Source organism: Sorghum bicolor, chromosome 1 (genome assembly GCF_000003195.3).
Source record: "Sorghum bicolor cultivar BTx623 chromosome 1, Sorghum_bicolor_NCBIv3, whole genome shotgun sequence".
NCBI lineage: Eukaryota > Viridiplantae > Streptophyta > Magnoliopsida > Poales > Poaceae > Sorghum > Sorghum bicolor.
Genome location: NC_012870.2, coordinates 72765940 through 72780208, shown reverse-complemented (window position 1 = coordinate 72780208; position 14269 = coordinate 72765940). Strand labels below are relative to the sequence as shown.

The following is a 14269-nucleotide window of genomic DNA, read 5'->3' as shown; positions in this document are numbered from 1 at the left end:
TCCTATCGCCTTTGCCTCGTCCGTCGTCCCTGCCTGCGGTGATCCCGTAGTAAGCCCATCTTCAATAGAGCTCCCTCCTTCCCCCCCTAAAAAGATCCAAAGCTGTAACCCCAAATCCTACCACCTTGCCTCGTCCATCGTCCCTGCCTGCGGTGATCCCGCCATAAGTCCATCTTCAATAGAGCCTCCTCCCCCCTAAAAAAAATCCAAAGCTGTAACCCCAAATTCTGCCGTCTTTGCCTCGTCCATCGTCCCCGCCTGCGGTGACCCCTTTGCCGGCCGCCCCTACCCCTTTCTAATTTGGACGACATTTTTCGGGCTGGGTACAAATTTCAAATTCCAGAACAGCCACCTTCATAAAATCAGCATCCTAAGAATGGGCAAGCACAAAAGGAAACTTCAAGCAATGGCCCAACGGCCCCAATCAAAAGAATGCTACCAGTATTCCTCACCAACTTCGGCTGGGGGCCGGGGCGATCCAGCAAGAGTCCTGATCGGTAGAAAGTTGCAAAAGATGGAAAGCTCAAGACCATGTATGGGGATCTTGAAAAATGGAAGGAAATCAAGACAAAATCAATGCGAGCCGTTTTTAAAAGGAAGCACCCGGTAGCGGCCAGCTAAGCGCGCACGCAGCCATCTCGAGAGAGAGAGAGAGAGAGAGAGAGAGAAAAGGGCGCCGCGCCGCGGCGCGGACCGGCCCGCCCCGCCGCAAGTGGAAAGCAAGTAGAGAGACAGGGAGGAGAGAGAAGTGGTGAACGCGCAGCTCAGCCGCAGCCAGCCGCAACCGCAGGCCGCAGGCCGCAGCAGCAGCCCCTCGCCAGCGGCGTCATTAGCAGTAACTCGTAATCGCTGCCTGACCCCCGGCCAATCGCGTGATTTACTGGCTTTACTAATCACGCTTAGCGATTTAGTCTCCTCCTCCTCGCCCCCACCTCTCCTCCTCCCTCCCTCCCTCCTTGCCTGCCTCGCTGTTCCCTTTCCCCGCCCGTGCCTGCGGCTTCTGTCTCTGAATCAGCGGCGGCTCCCGAGGCGCGGGCTGGCGAGCGGCTAGGCGCCGGATCTACGGCGGTGATGGAGGTGTGATTTGGACGGGAGGGAGCGAGGTGAGGTCTCGGTTTTCTCGGTATAGGAGATGGCGGCGGCAGAGGCGCGGGGAGGGGAGTTCCCCGTGGGGATGAAGGTGCTGGTCGTGGACGACGACCCGACGTGCCTCCTCGTGCTCAAGAGGATGCTCCTTGACTGCAGATACGACGGTGAGCAACTGCCCCGCTCCTCTCCTTCTCCCCTCGGTTCGGTTGCTTTGGCGTGCCTCGGCGTTTGCTGGGCGCGAGGCGATTGATTGCTTCGTGTTCCTTATCGGTCAAGAATGATATCTTTGCTTCTGTTTCATGCCTTGCTATGGTTTTATCTGTTTGTAGCCCGGGAAGGCACTGTTTTATGCGATTCACGCGCTCCTCCCGTAAATTCTGGGGAATTCTGAGATGTCCCGTTGTCAATCTAAGAAACCTCAGAATTCTATAACGGGTGTTTTAAGTAAATTTTAACGCGTCTGTATTTGGGCGTAGTTTGATCGATGGTATATATTTGCATAGAGAGATCTGAGTGGATGCGTTATATATGGGAAATCTGTGTACGTGCATAGCTACTGCTGCTGCTTGCTAGTCGGAGTGCTTATGCATTTACCAAAGTATCAAGATTAGATTTTGAGGATTTGCCGCAGCTAAATTCGGATTCCACCACTATTGTATATGTAGTGTAGTATCGGTGATGCACCTGTCACTACCTCGCACGCCCTGATGATCATATATTAGGCCTATGTTTAAATGAGAATACTCTTTGGCTGCAGACATGCCATGTTGCATTTAGTATGGGAATATCCATGTATATGAAACCCACAAATCCTTGAAATGTTTGTTTCTTGTGATTCTGTTGTGGGCGCTAGCACCACATGCGTGTACGGGAAATGAGTGGGCGGGAACCAGGTTTAACTTCGTTTTGCAGGGATTGGTGATATCTTATCTTTCTATTTTCATTTCCTGATGTGTTTGTCTTCTTCTGGACATATCCTTGTGCAGCTTGCCTTAGAAGCTAACTAAAACTATTGAACGCATTATTTCGATGCTACTGCTAGTTTGGTAGAAGATCTAAAAGGGAAAAAAATACTATGCATAGGGATAGGACCGTAAATGTTAGTCAAATGCAAAGCATGAGAAATTACTGAGCAAGCTTTTCTTAGCCATTGTTGCTCGTATTGATACCTGTCAGCTGGATATGCATGACTAAGCCACAACAAGCATCAGGATGCAATATGTTTTTTTTTCCATTAAGTTGCAGTTCAAATATAGAATCCAATACTTGTTGTAGCTATCGTGGTTTTGAATCTGTATTTTTTTATTCTCGTTGCTCCATAAAACTATATTACATGCTATGGTTTTATTTGTTTTCTTTTAGATCCACATTTCAGGAACTTTTTTCTATTTCACAGGGACAGAATCTATCTAGGTTAGCTTGTTCTTGAATAATACGGATGTGTCAGTCTCCAATTTTGCCTGATTTCTGTTGTTTAATTTTCCTTGTTATGTTCTTTAAAGTTTAAAGCTTGTTGACCTTTTCTTCTTTTGTTTTATAGTGACAACATGTCCTCAGGCTACAAGAGCACTAACTATGCTGCGAGAGAATAGGCGTGGTTTTGATGTTATAATAAGTGATGTCCACATGCCTGATATGGATGGATTCAGGCTACTTGAACTTGTAGGCCTTGAGATGGACCTTCCAGTTATCAGTGAGTATATATTTCTTCATGTTTTTCTGTTTAGTATGTTAACATGTGGTGTTGGAACACATCACTAATAATTGTTGATGAAACTTGCAGTGATGTCTGCTGATTCAAGAACGGATATTGTAATGAAGGGAATTAAACATGGAGCGTGTGACTATTTAATAAAACCTGTCAGAATGGAGGAGTTGAAAAACATCTGGCAACATGTTGTTAGGAAAAAATTTAATGAAAACAAGGATCATGAGCATTCTGGTAGCCTAGATGATACCGATCGTAACAGACCAACCAATAATGATAATGAATATGCTTCCTCTGCGAATGATGGAGGTGATGGCAGCTGGAAATCTCAGAAAAAGAAAAGAGAGAAAGAAGATGATGAAACTGACCTGGAAAATGGCGATCCTTCTTCTACATCAAAGAAACCAAGAGTTGTTTGGTCAGTTGAGCTTCATCAACAATTTGTGAATGCAGTCAATCACCTCGGGATAGACAGTAAGATTTTGCTACTTGTATTTGTAGTTCTTACTTTTATTGACATGAATTTGCTGTAAATTCATATTGCCAGTTATGTGCCTTCTTGATTGATTTTGAGTATTGCTGATTACTGTCAAAAACCTGAACATTAGAACGAAGTCATCTCTTCTTCATCATGCTTATATATGTTTTATATTTTCTGCAGAAGCTGTTCCAAAGAAAATTTTGGAATTGATGAATGTCCCTGGCTTAACCAGGGAAAATGTTGCCAGCCATTTGCAGGTTTGGTTTCCAGCTTTCTGATCACATTACCTGTTTAGTACCTTTATATCTTTTTATTGCACATGATGTTGCCGCTTATGGACCTGTACATTTTACACCTCATTATTCTACCTAAATTTAATCTGGATTTTTTTTTTGAAAATTTAATCTGGATTTGTTATCCTTTTATTGCACATGATGTTGCCGCTTATGGACCTGTACATTTTAGACCTCATTATTCTACCTAAATTTAATCTGGATATTTTTTTTGAAAATTTAATCTGGATTTGTTAGTGATATAAATAGATGGTTTCCTGCCAGAGTGAACTCAGATTTGAGCGCCTTGTGCTTTTATTGGTACAGCACTTATCTATTCTTTCATTGTAGAACACCAAACCATCATACTATTCATTGTTTGACTGAAAACATTGTGAAAACATGTTACCCCCAGTTCTCCATGGTACATATCACAAAAACAAACAGCTTTTGACGCTATTTTCAGAAATATTTAACTGTAGACATTGCTCAGAAACTGATTAGACGAGGTTTGTCTATCCTCATTTTATTAAGCACTTTGAATGTACCCCATCACCCTATGTAATACCATTAAGTTTACTAGTTTCTATTGGCTGTTGTTGAGCTCCAAGGCCAACCAATATTTAATAACCTCATAGCTTAAGACATCAAGGTGATAAGATGCATTTTTTCTATGTGCAGAAATTCAGACTATACCTGAAGAGAATTGCTCAGCATCATGCAGGAATACCTCATCCATTTGTTGCGCCTGCTTCTAGTGCTAAAGTTGCTCCTTTAGGAGGACTGGAATTCCAAGCTTTGGCTGCTTCTGGTCAGATCCCTCCTCAAGCTCTGGCTGCTTTGCAGGATGAACTCCTTGGTCGACCTACAAGCAGTTTGGCGTTGCCTGGAAGGGACCAGTCATCTTTGCGACTGGCTGCAATCAAAGGAAACAAGTCCCATGGAGAGAGAGAAATAGCATTTGGTCAACCCATATACAAGTGTCAGAATAACGCATATGGCGCATTCCCTCAAAGCAGCCCATCAGTTGGAGGATTGCCATCTTTTGCAGCTTGGCCCAATAACAAACTTGGTATGACTGATTCACCAAGCACATTGGGAAATGTGGGCAGTTCTCAAAATAATAATATGCTATTGCATGAATTGCAGCAACAGCCAGACACATTGCTGTCAGGAACCCTTCACAATATTGATGTCAAACCTTCTGGTGTAGTTATGCCATCTCAGTCGTTAAATGCATTCCCGGCTAGTGAGGGTATCTCACCTAATCAAAATCCCTTGATTCTACCATCTCAATCCTCAAGTTTTCTGGCATCAATTCCTCCATCCATGAAACATGAACCTCTTCTTGGATCACCTTCACCGTCAACTAGTCTGTTGGGTGGGCTTGATATGGTTAATCAAGCTTCAACAAGTCAGCCTCTGATTAGTAGCCATGGAGCAAATCTTCCTGGTCTCATAAACCGCAGCACAAATGCAATGCCTTCACCAGGAATTAATAATTTTCAAAGTGGGAACATACCTTATCTGGTTAATCAGAATGCTATGGGAGTTAGCTCAAGACCACCAGGTGTTCTAAAGACTGAGAGCACTGACTCGCTGAGTCGTAGTTATGGCTATATTGGTGGTAGTACCAGTGTGGACTCTGTCTTGCTGTCTTCTCAGTCCAAAAATGCACAGTATGGTTTACTGCAGAGTCAAAATGATGTTAGCGGCAGCTGGTCGCCTTCACAAGATTTTGATAGTTTTGGAAATTCTCTTGGGCAAGGCCACCCTGGTTCCACTTCATCTAACTTCCAGAGTTCTGCCCTTGGCAAGCTACCTGACCAAGGACGAGGGAGGAATCATGGGTTTGTCGGGAAAGGCACTTGCATTCCAAGCCGCTTTGCAGTGGATGAGGTTGAATCTCCAACTAACAACTTGAGCCACAGCATTGGAAACAGTGGAGACATAGTGAACCCCGACATATTCGGATTTAGTGGACAGATGTGAAACTTTCTTGAATTTGTAAGTAGGTGAGCACACTTTCCGAATCTTTTTACCAGATGTTACTGCTTCTATTAATATTCTTATTAATTCATTCTTTGTGCTTTAACTTCAGCAAATCCTTGTGACAGTATTTTCTAGTTCAAGCAGTATCAACATTGTCCAATTGTTAATGTTACTGTTTTTTTACTAGGATGAACTTGATTAAGTTATGCAGGCTTAAGTTATTTTTCTATATTTATGCTGTCTTTATTAAATGTTACCGTTGTTCTAACTTTGTGTTTGCAAAGATCCTATTTATCATTCTTGGTGATTTTTGAAAAGTTATTCATTTCCCCTTTTCTACCGTGAACCACCTGATATGAAATTCCACATTGACTTCTGCCCCCCTTTTCAACTTGATGCAATATTGCCAAACATGCTTATCCTTTTGAGTTCTGCCTCAACTTCTAACAAAATTATTTGGCTTGATGCAGGGTTGATCATTGAGCACTGGAAACAAATTTAGTGGTTTGATGAATGGTTGCTCATATTTTCCTTTCTTCCTTTTTTTCTTCTGTAATTGGTTTATAAAGGGAATAATCTTTGTGACAGCATGTGGAATCTTGCTTTATAGAAGTTTGTTCAGTTTAAAGGACGTAAAATTTAATCAGTCCCTTGTCATATGGCTCCTTTTCCTTTCTTCTATTTTCCTGTAATTGCCGATTATAGCCGATTTTTATGAGTGTCGTAATTCAGCCTAGACGATTTATCCACAACCATATTATCTCTACTGCATTAGGCAGGAAACGGTTCATGTTTCAGCTATGTCAGTTACTCCTGTTTGAAGGTTTTTTTTCCCCAGTTCACACCTGTTTGAAGGTTGAACAGATAGACACCGATCGCATTACGATGAAACATGAGCCGTAACTGAAATACCAAATTCTAGAAATATGTGCATGTATGATTGTATTTGCATTAAAGCAATTCAACAGCATGTTTTTACAGTACAATGCAATCTTTGGTATTTGGTATCGAATCTGTCCATTGGTTAGCCAGGCAAGTATGTATTCTTCAGAATTTGCTACTCCATTGTGGTTCCAGCAAGTAGCGCCTGGTTCAAGCCCTCGTCTCCTGCAGCATGGGCAACTAAACTAGCTTCGCAGTCGCAGTCCTGATCCCCCGCCGCTTGCAGAGCGGCCGTCTGCGCGTGCTGTCTGTCCGCCGGGTAAGTCCAGTACAGCCCGGTGTAGGTGAGGCAACAGACGGCAACCGGCACGGCGATCTCTGCGAAGACCGCCTTGCCGAGAGCGGCGGCGTTCTCCCTGTCAGCGTCCACGCTCGTGCCGGACGCGGCCGGTTGGTACCCGAAGACACGCTCCGCCAGGATGCCCACGAGCGGCGGCGCGAACGAGGCGAACACCGTCTCGAAGCACCTGTCCAACGCGTACACCGTCGTCCTCGCCTTCTCCGGCACGATCTCCGCGAAAATTGGGCTGCAAAAGGACTGCGGGGTGAGCGACTTGCCAGATGGAGCAAAAGCCCTTTTACCCGTGGGCAGGGCTGCCGGTTGTGCCGCTTTCTCACTTGTTTGTGCAGACGGGGCACCAGGGCATGACGAAGCCCAGGATGAAGAACGTGGCGGCGTACGCGGCCCCCGCGGAGGGGTTGTCGGGGAGCGCGAGCAGCAGGACGGCGGCGAACGGGACGCTCGACGCGGTGCACACCTGCGCAAGCGCGATCCTGCCCGTGTTGGGGTACCGCAGCGCCACTGGGTCCCCGACGAACCCCGCGAACAGCGCGCCGAGCGCGTTGGCGAGGTTGTTCAGGTTGGTGATCAGGGTGGTCTGCCAGTGCGTGAACCCGACGAGTTCCAGCCACATGGCGGCGAAGCTGAGCGCCGACCACGGCACCGACCCAGCCACGCCCTGCGCCACGATGATCTGGAACGTCGGCACCTTCACCACGTCCTTGGCTTCTCGGGCGAGCTGGGCCAGCGTGGCCGCAGCCGTGGCCTTCACGCTGACGGGGCGGGGGTCGGCGCCGAGCAGCCACGTTACGGCCGCGATCGAGGCGCTGACCAAGGCGAGGGCGTAGAACGCCAGCCGCCAGCCTGGGACGCCGAGGAAGCTCGTAGCCGCTAGCAGCACGCCGAGGGTGTTCCCCGCGACATGGCCCATGCTTTGCGCCATCACCACCCACCCGAACGCCGTGCCACGCGTGCCGTCGTCGCTGTAGTCCGCCACCAGGGAGTAGATCGCCGGCACAACGAGCGCCAGCCCGACGCCGTTGAAGCCCCTGGCCAACGCCATCTGCAAGAGAGCTCGTCAACATAGCGTTCAGGTAGCGCGCGCACGTAGTGCAGGAATCGCTAAAGCCAAAGGCAAAAACCATGTTTGGAATGCCAGTGACCAGTGGGTGGGGAAACGACGCAAAACAACTCGTGGCAGTCACTGACCTGGAGAAATGTGCCCGAGGCGCCGACGAGCAGCGTGGCCACGGCCCAGAGGAATGCGCCGGCGGCGACGACGCGCGCGCGGTCGTAGCGCGCCGCGGCGCACGTCGCGAGCGGGTAGCACACGGCCTGCACGAGCGCGCGGCACAGCGTTAGAGAGCCCAGCGCCGTGGGCGTCACCCGCAGCGCCTCGCCTACCTCCTTGTACACCGCGGGGAGCAGCGCCTCGTCCGCACGCTCCAGCAGCGCCGCCGCGGTCACCAGAGCCAGCGTCCATTGTCGCCTACGCCGCTGCGCCGCGCTGCTCCCCATTTCCTCCACAAACACTCGCGTGCGTGCCAACGTACGACCGGGTTTGAAAACGGAAGCCAATGGTTTGTTTATACATATAGTAGCTCCTAAATGGCACCGTTTTTCTTCATTGCTCCTACGTGCAAGCATTTTTTAGGAAAGTACGTAGAAGCATTGACCTAGCATTTCTTATACGTAAAACAATGCTTGCAAGGAAGTGATTGGGTTTTTTTTCGCAAGAAGGAAGTGATTGGTTGATGTATTTGCGTGATAGCTATGCCGGTGAGACGCGAGTTTCACGAGCGAAAGCTTGGATTTTGGCTGAAATAGTAGTATCTAGTGACCATGTCCTGATGTCCAAGATTGAACTTCTCTGGTTGATAGCCAATGCCCGGGGCTGCAGATTGCGAAGGTAAATCCACAGCTATCAGTCTATCACTCTCCTTTTGCGTTTTATTTATTTTGCCCCCAGAAGACAGGGATTGATTCATCAGGACATCTCCAACAACTAGCTATTTGACTAGTTATTCTGACGTGGAGGAGAGAGTAGTTACTAGCGACGAGCAAATAGTCTATCTATTCTATATAGTTCAAGAATCTAAGGGAGGAGCATGTGGATCGAATGATACATAAAAAAATAAATATATATAAAATAATCTTTAGCTACGTCCTTTTTTTCTTTACTGCTACGCGTCCAGCAGTTCACACGTTCAAAACTTTTTGTTTCACCGGCTGAAGTTCTAGTTTGATTGTTTCATGGCAGAAGCAATTACCAGAGCGATTTTTTTTTTTTGAAAAGTATTACCAGAGCGATTGAGCATCATGTGAAGTAAAATTGTGAGAAAACCGGCTTGGAATTTAGAAAACCCAGCTCATTCTTGATTCTTCAGAGAACAGACTAAATATCTGTAACAATTTTTTAAAACCATGGGCATCCGCTGGAGAAGTATGAGATTTCTGCTGTCGCAATTGGCACGATTTTCTCCTAAACGCCGGGATTGGATCTGTTAATCAATAATCAGGTAGGCAGGGACGCTGAGGTTCGTCTTTGTATAAGCTCCACACTGCTCAAAGACCTTCTCAAAGCCTGCAACTTGCAGCCTTTGTTCGGGCTAGATCCAAGTAAACTGATCATCACATAAAAATGAACTCCTTGAGGTCTTACAAACAAATCAGACAGATAGTTCTTTCCAAATATGTATACACACGCCTCCGAGAAAAGCTATGATCTTTAGATGAATGAAATTTCAGGTCTGCATCGTGCATAGCTCATACTGCTTTCCACTGATCAGGTAAATAACACCACAAACTAAACTACCAGATCATCACTAGAAACAAGTACTGTGATCAATGGTAGTAACTACTGCATCACTAGATTCAAGACAGCTCAGCAGCTCCTTAGACTAAATCACTGACAATACATTACCCTGATAAAGCATGCATACCTCATTTACACACCTAACTACTCAAATATTCGGCCTCGGCGTTTCGGTGATAGCTCCAACCGAGCCAACACAAACAAACATTTTACGCCCGGCTCATGCAAATCCCAGCCACCGCAGGAGCTAGCACGACGACGGGAATGCTACTACTCCCACACGTCCAGAGAAGAGTCGTCGTCTTCATCCCGGTGGTTCGCCAGGGCCAGCTCCTCGGAGACGTAGGAAAGCCCCTGCATCAGCCTCACCACCTCTGCCGCGTCGTCGAGGTAGTACTTGGCCTTGCTGGGCTTGCGGCCGACGGTACACGCGAACACCTCCGCCTTGGACCCTAGCGAGTCCCCGCAGGCAGCACTGGCAATCAGCTGGAACATGTCCTCGTCGGACTTGTCGTCACCGATGCACAGGACGAAGTCCGGGCACTGGCCGCGGTCCTTCATCGACACCAGCATGCGCCGAGCCACCAAGCCCTTGCTCACGCCCTGCAAAAGGAAAACAATATCGTCCCCAGTGAGTTCCTGATCCTGGTTTATTTTGCCCAATGCAAAGTAGATGGGAGATTGAGATGATAGAGGAGATTGAGGCGTCACCTGCGGTTTCACTTCAACAGAGTGAGGCGTGGTCTTCACTGATACAGGCTCATTTGCAAGCACGCTCTCAAGGTGGTCGACGAGCTCCTTGGCCTGGCATGAGCCGAAGTCAGGGTCCGCATCTTCGTAGTTCCAGACGAGCACCGTCTCCCTGTCCTCGATGGTTGAGCCATCCGTCGTCTCCCTGTACAGGCACATCACCGGCTCGGCGATCTGCTTCCAGCTGCAGTCGGTAGCAGTGACACAGGTCTTCCATTCTGCGTCCCTCTTACACCTTTATTCAGTAATACAACATTTCAAGAGTCAGAAATCCCCTGACCTAGACAGTTTCTATTTCTAGTGACGTGCATATCTCAGCTAACAAATTCAACTGGCAGCCATGTTAATGCTCTATCCAATGTTCCATTCCAATACCACTATGTGTTTCTGTTGAACCAATTGTACAAGTTTCAACAAATGAAACATTTCTTCACAACAGAACGGCACTTAGCATTGTAAGATGAATTAGCACATGATCCATCAAGTTTTTAGTTGGCCAGTGTTATGACATCGAATTAGTAAGTTCAGATGATGATATGGACAAACGAAAAGCTGATCTTCAGGAAGTAGGACATATAACCACATACCTCAGGAAGTAGCCATGCTCCGCAGCTATGCCAAGGTTCTCACAAGGGAACCACTCATGAAGAGTGCGCCGGTCATACCCGCTGCATAGGTACACCACATTTTTCTTGTCTCCGCACAAGCTATTGAGGATCCGAACAGATTCAGTGGAGGGGCTCTTGTTAATCGCCTGTGGCATCAGCGTGCCATCGTAGTCAAGCAGAATTGCCCGTGTCTTGGCTCTCCGGTATGCCATAAGAATGCTCTCCAAGGAAAGCTTCCTGAAGTGAAGGTCGAGCGAGACCACTCTGAACCGCAGCCCAAAGCCAATGCCCCAGCACCTTCTCTGAGAATGATCACTGCAGGTCCTCTTAAGGTCCTCGAGGAAGCTGTTAGCCCAATACCCGACATCGTGGGTGCTCACGTAGCGGAAGTGCTTATCGTGACGCAACCTCTTCTCATTCTCAGGCAACACAAGGGCAGTCTCCATGGCGTCAGCCACGGCCTCGATGTTCCACGGGTTCACCCGGATGGCGCCGCTCAGAGACGGCGAGCATCCGATGAACTCGGACACCACAAGCATACTCTTTTTCTCCTCTGGCTTCCCCTGCCGCAGCATCCCGTCCAGCTTCTCGTTGCCTTGCCGTGAGACGATGTATTCATAGGGAATCAGGTTCATGCCGTCCCTGACCGCGGTCACCAGGCACACCTCGGCGATGACATAGTAGGCCACGCGCTCGTAGAACTGCAAAGGCTCATCAATCAGGACCACCGGCTCGTACCCCGGCTCACCATACACCTCGTTGATGCGCCCCACCATGGCGTACGTCTCGGTCTGCACCTCGGCGACGTCCTTCCCCCTTCCTCGCGCCGGGTTGGCGACCTGCACCAGCACCAGCTTCCCCCGCCACTCAGGGTGCTGCCGCAGCAGCTCCTCCATGGCAAGCAGCTTAAGGCTGATCCCCTTGAAGATGTCCATGTCGTCGACGCCCAGCATGACCACTCTCCCCTTTCCCGAGTACATCTCCATCAGCTCAGCCACCTTGGCCTCGGTTTCCGGCAACCCGAGCACCGTCTTGAGCTGCTCCATATGCACCCCCACGGGCAGGATTTTGATGCTCACCGTACGGCCGTAGTACTCGAGGCAAATGTGCCCCCTCTTGGATTCGTACGAGAGCCCGAGCATGCGGCCGCAGCAGGAGAGGAAGTGGCGCGCGTAGTCGAAGGTGTGGAAGCCGATGAGGTCGGAGTTGAGCAGGGCGCGCAGGAGCTCCTCGCGCACGGGGAGCGTCTTGTAGATCTCCGACGAGGGGAACGGTGAGTGCAGGAAGAAGCCGAGCTTGATGCGGTTGAAGCGCTTGCGCAGGAAGGTGGGGAGCACCATGAGGTGGTAGTCGTGCACCCACACGAAGTCGTCGTCCGGGTTGATCACCTCCAGCACCTTGTCGGCGAAGATCTTGTTCGCGGAGACGTAGGCCTGCCAGAGCGCGCGGTCGAAGCGGCCGCCGAGGTCGGGGGACAGCGGCAGCATGTAGTGGAAGAGCGGCCACAGGTGCTGCTTGCAGAAGCCGTGGTAGTAGCGCTCGGCGATGTCCGTGGGCAGGAAGGCCGGCACACAGTTGTGGGTCTCGAGGAGCGCCTGCGCGACGGCGTCCTGGTCGGCCTGCGGGATGTCGTCGCGCAGGCAGCCGATGTAGATGAACTCCATCAGGGGGGAGGACGAGTGGTGGAGGTGGCGGAGGAGGGAGTCCTCGTCCCACTCGAAGGTCCAGGGCTCCTCCGGCGACGCCGGGCGGCGGGACCGAATGGGGAGCTGGTTGGCCACGATGATGGTGCGCGGCCGCGCCGGCGTGGACGGCGACGCCGGGGAGTCGTCGATGAACCCGGGGTTGGTGACCACGCGCGGGAGCCTCCGCCGGAGCGCGCTAATCGCGGCGGCCGCCGGCGCCTGGTCGGCTGCTCCGGTGGCCAGGTCGAGGAGGTTGGAGTAGGAGCGTGACGCCATGGCCGGCCGCCTGGTCCTCGCAGGGATCCGATTCCGAGCTGGCTTGGGATCAAATGTTTGGGCCTTTTGCTACAAGAAGCACAGCCCTTGCAGCAGAAATCCAAGATTGGTGTTTGGATCGACGCATAAACTAGCGAAGATTGGTGTTTCTTGCAGGATAGAAACAAGCTCGCCGCAGTGTTTGTGAGAGAAGTGGCACACACTGGACTCAACAGGCAGAGCCACCTGTATCGCTAGCTCACTCTACCTCCTCGGAGTGATGGAGTGAGGGGAAAGAGTCAGGGATAGAGAGATTTTTTGTGCTTTCAGTACAAAGGGAGAACCTTTTTCTTCTGCTGCCAACTGATGTTGTTGTTCTTGCCTGGTGGATGTGGGGAGTACGAGTACCACCAGCTGAGTGGTGAAAAAATTGGCGGCTCAGAGACTAGCAGTAAAAATCCCCTTTAAAACGAGCAATTGAGGCTTTTCAGCAAGCAAGCAACTCTGCAGGAGTAAGAAGCTGATAAATATCAGACCGAAAGTGCAGGAAAAAGATCAGCCAAAAGAGAAAACGCCCGAAGAATCTCCGGGCCGCAATCAACCGCCTATGCTATTAAGATCGAGCTGCTCATGTTGCATGAGGAAGAAGTGGGGGGACAGGAGAATAGCTTTATAGCAGCAACCAGCAAGCAGGTGCACAAGAACTTCCGAGCTCACCTGACTTCTCAGGCGTCCTCATGGACATCCATGGCCTTGGATTAACCAACAACCAGACGATGGGGACAAACGAGTCGCATAGGACACCACGACAGCGCGGTATGGGGTGACAGGGACGGCAACAATCTCCTGGTTCCTCCCCTCGCCTTATGGGAGACGGATCAAGGATAAACGAGAGGGAATAACACAAGAAACGGGAGGAAAAAGAATATGAAATTGCTCGGAGATTGGGAGGCGGCCTTGTTTGGTGGCCTTGCGCTTGGATCTTTCGGCGTGCTCCCAGGGGAAGAACGCAGGCAGCACAAAGTGCACTGCCGCTGGGAGTAACTGGGCAGATGAAATTTACCGGCGTCTGTGGTGTGTGGTGTGTCGGACGGACGGAGTTCGGTGGCCGTTCCCGGTCGTGTAATTATTGGTTTTATATTATATAAGGCGACAGCGAAAGAGCCTGGTGCTGGTGGTGATTGGTGAAGAGTTTTTTTTTTGACAAATTATTGGTGAAGAGTTGAAAGACCCTTGGACAGGAAATGAATAAGAAAGCCGTGCTGTGTTTGGGGATTAATTTCTTGCTTTTATTTGCTCTGGAATTTCTCTCCAGGGACCAGGGTACAGAACTGCCCCCTGGCTACCTACTTCAAACTCGGAGTTCATCAGGACTCTGACGCTTCAGCGACA

The 14269-nt window shown here is 49.5% G+C and overlaps 3 protein-coding genes across 4 annotated transcripts; 1 reads left to right on the top strand and 2 right to left on the bottom strand.

Moving 5' to 3' along the window:
- On the top strand, nt 674-6201 carry LOC8056866 (two-component response regulator ORR21). Of its 2 annotated transcripts, none has more exons than XM_021450795.1 (6): nt 674-1253; nt 2630-2782; nt 2873-3271; nt 3459-3535; nt 4232-5557; nt 6013-6201. In XM_021450795.1, exons 1-5 carry the CDS (start codon nt 1133-1135, stop codon nt 5540-5542), a joined length of 2061 nt encoding a protein of 686 aa, XP_021306470.1. In that variant the 5' UTR covers nt 674-1132; the 3' UTR covers nt 5543-5557; nt 6013-6201. The 2 variants fall into 2 exon arrangements, with proteins under 2 accessions (XP_021306470.1, XP_002468245.1); XM_002468200.2 differs by having other exon boundaries at nt 675-1253; nt 4232-5565.
- LOC8056865 lies at nt 6447-8309 on the bottom strand. Its single transcript, XM_002465576.2, has 3 exons — nt 7974-8309; nt 7103-7827; nt 6447-7011 (listed from the first exon to the last, which is right to left on the bottom strand). Exons 1-3 carry the CDS (start codon nt 8280-8282, stop codon nt 6600-6602), a joined length of 1446 nt encoding a protein of 481 aa, XP_002465621.1. The 5' UTR covers nt 8283-8309; the 3' UTR covers nt 6447-6599.
- LOC8085273 (alpha,alpha-trehalose-phosphate synthase [UDP-forming] 6) lies at nt 9383-13997 on the bottom strand. Its single transcript, XM_002465575.2, has 4 exons — nt 13595-13997; nt 10917-13381; nt 10291-10564; nt 9383-10182 (listed from the first exon to the last, which is right to left on the bottom strand). Exons 2-4 carry the CDS (start codon nt 12896-12898, stop codon nt 9850-9852), a joined length of 2589 nt encoding a protein of 862 aa, XP_002465620.1. The 5' UTR covers nt 12899-13381; nt 13595-13997; the 3' UTR covers nt 9383-9849.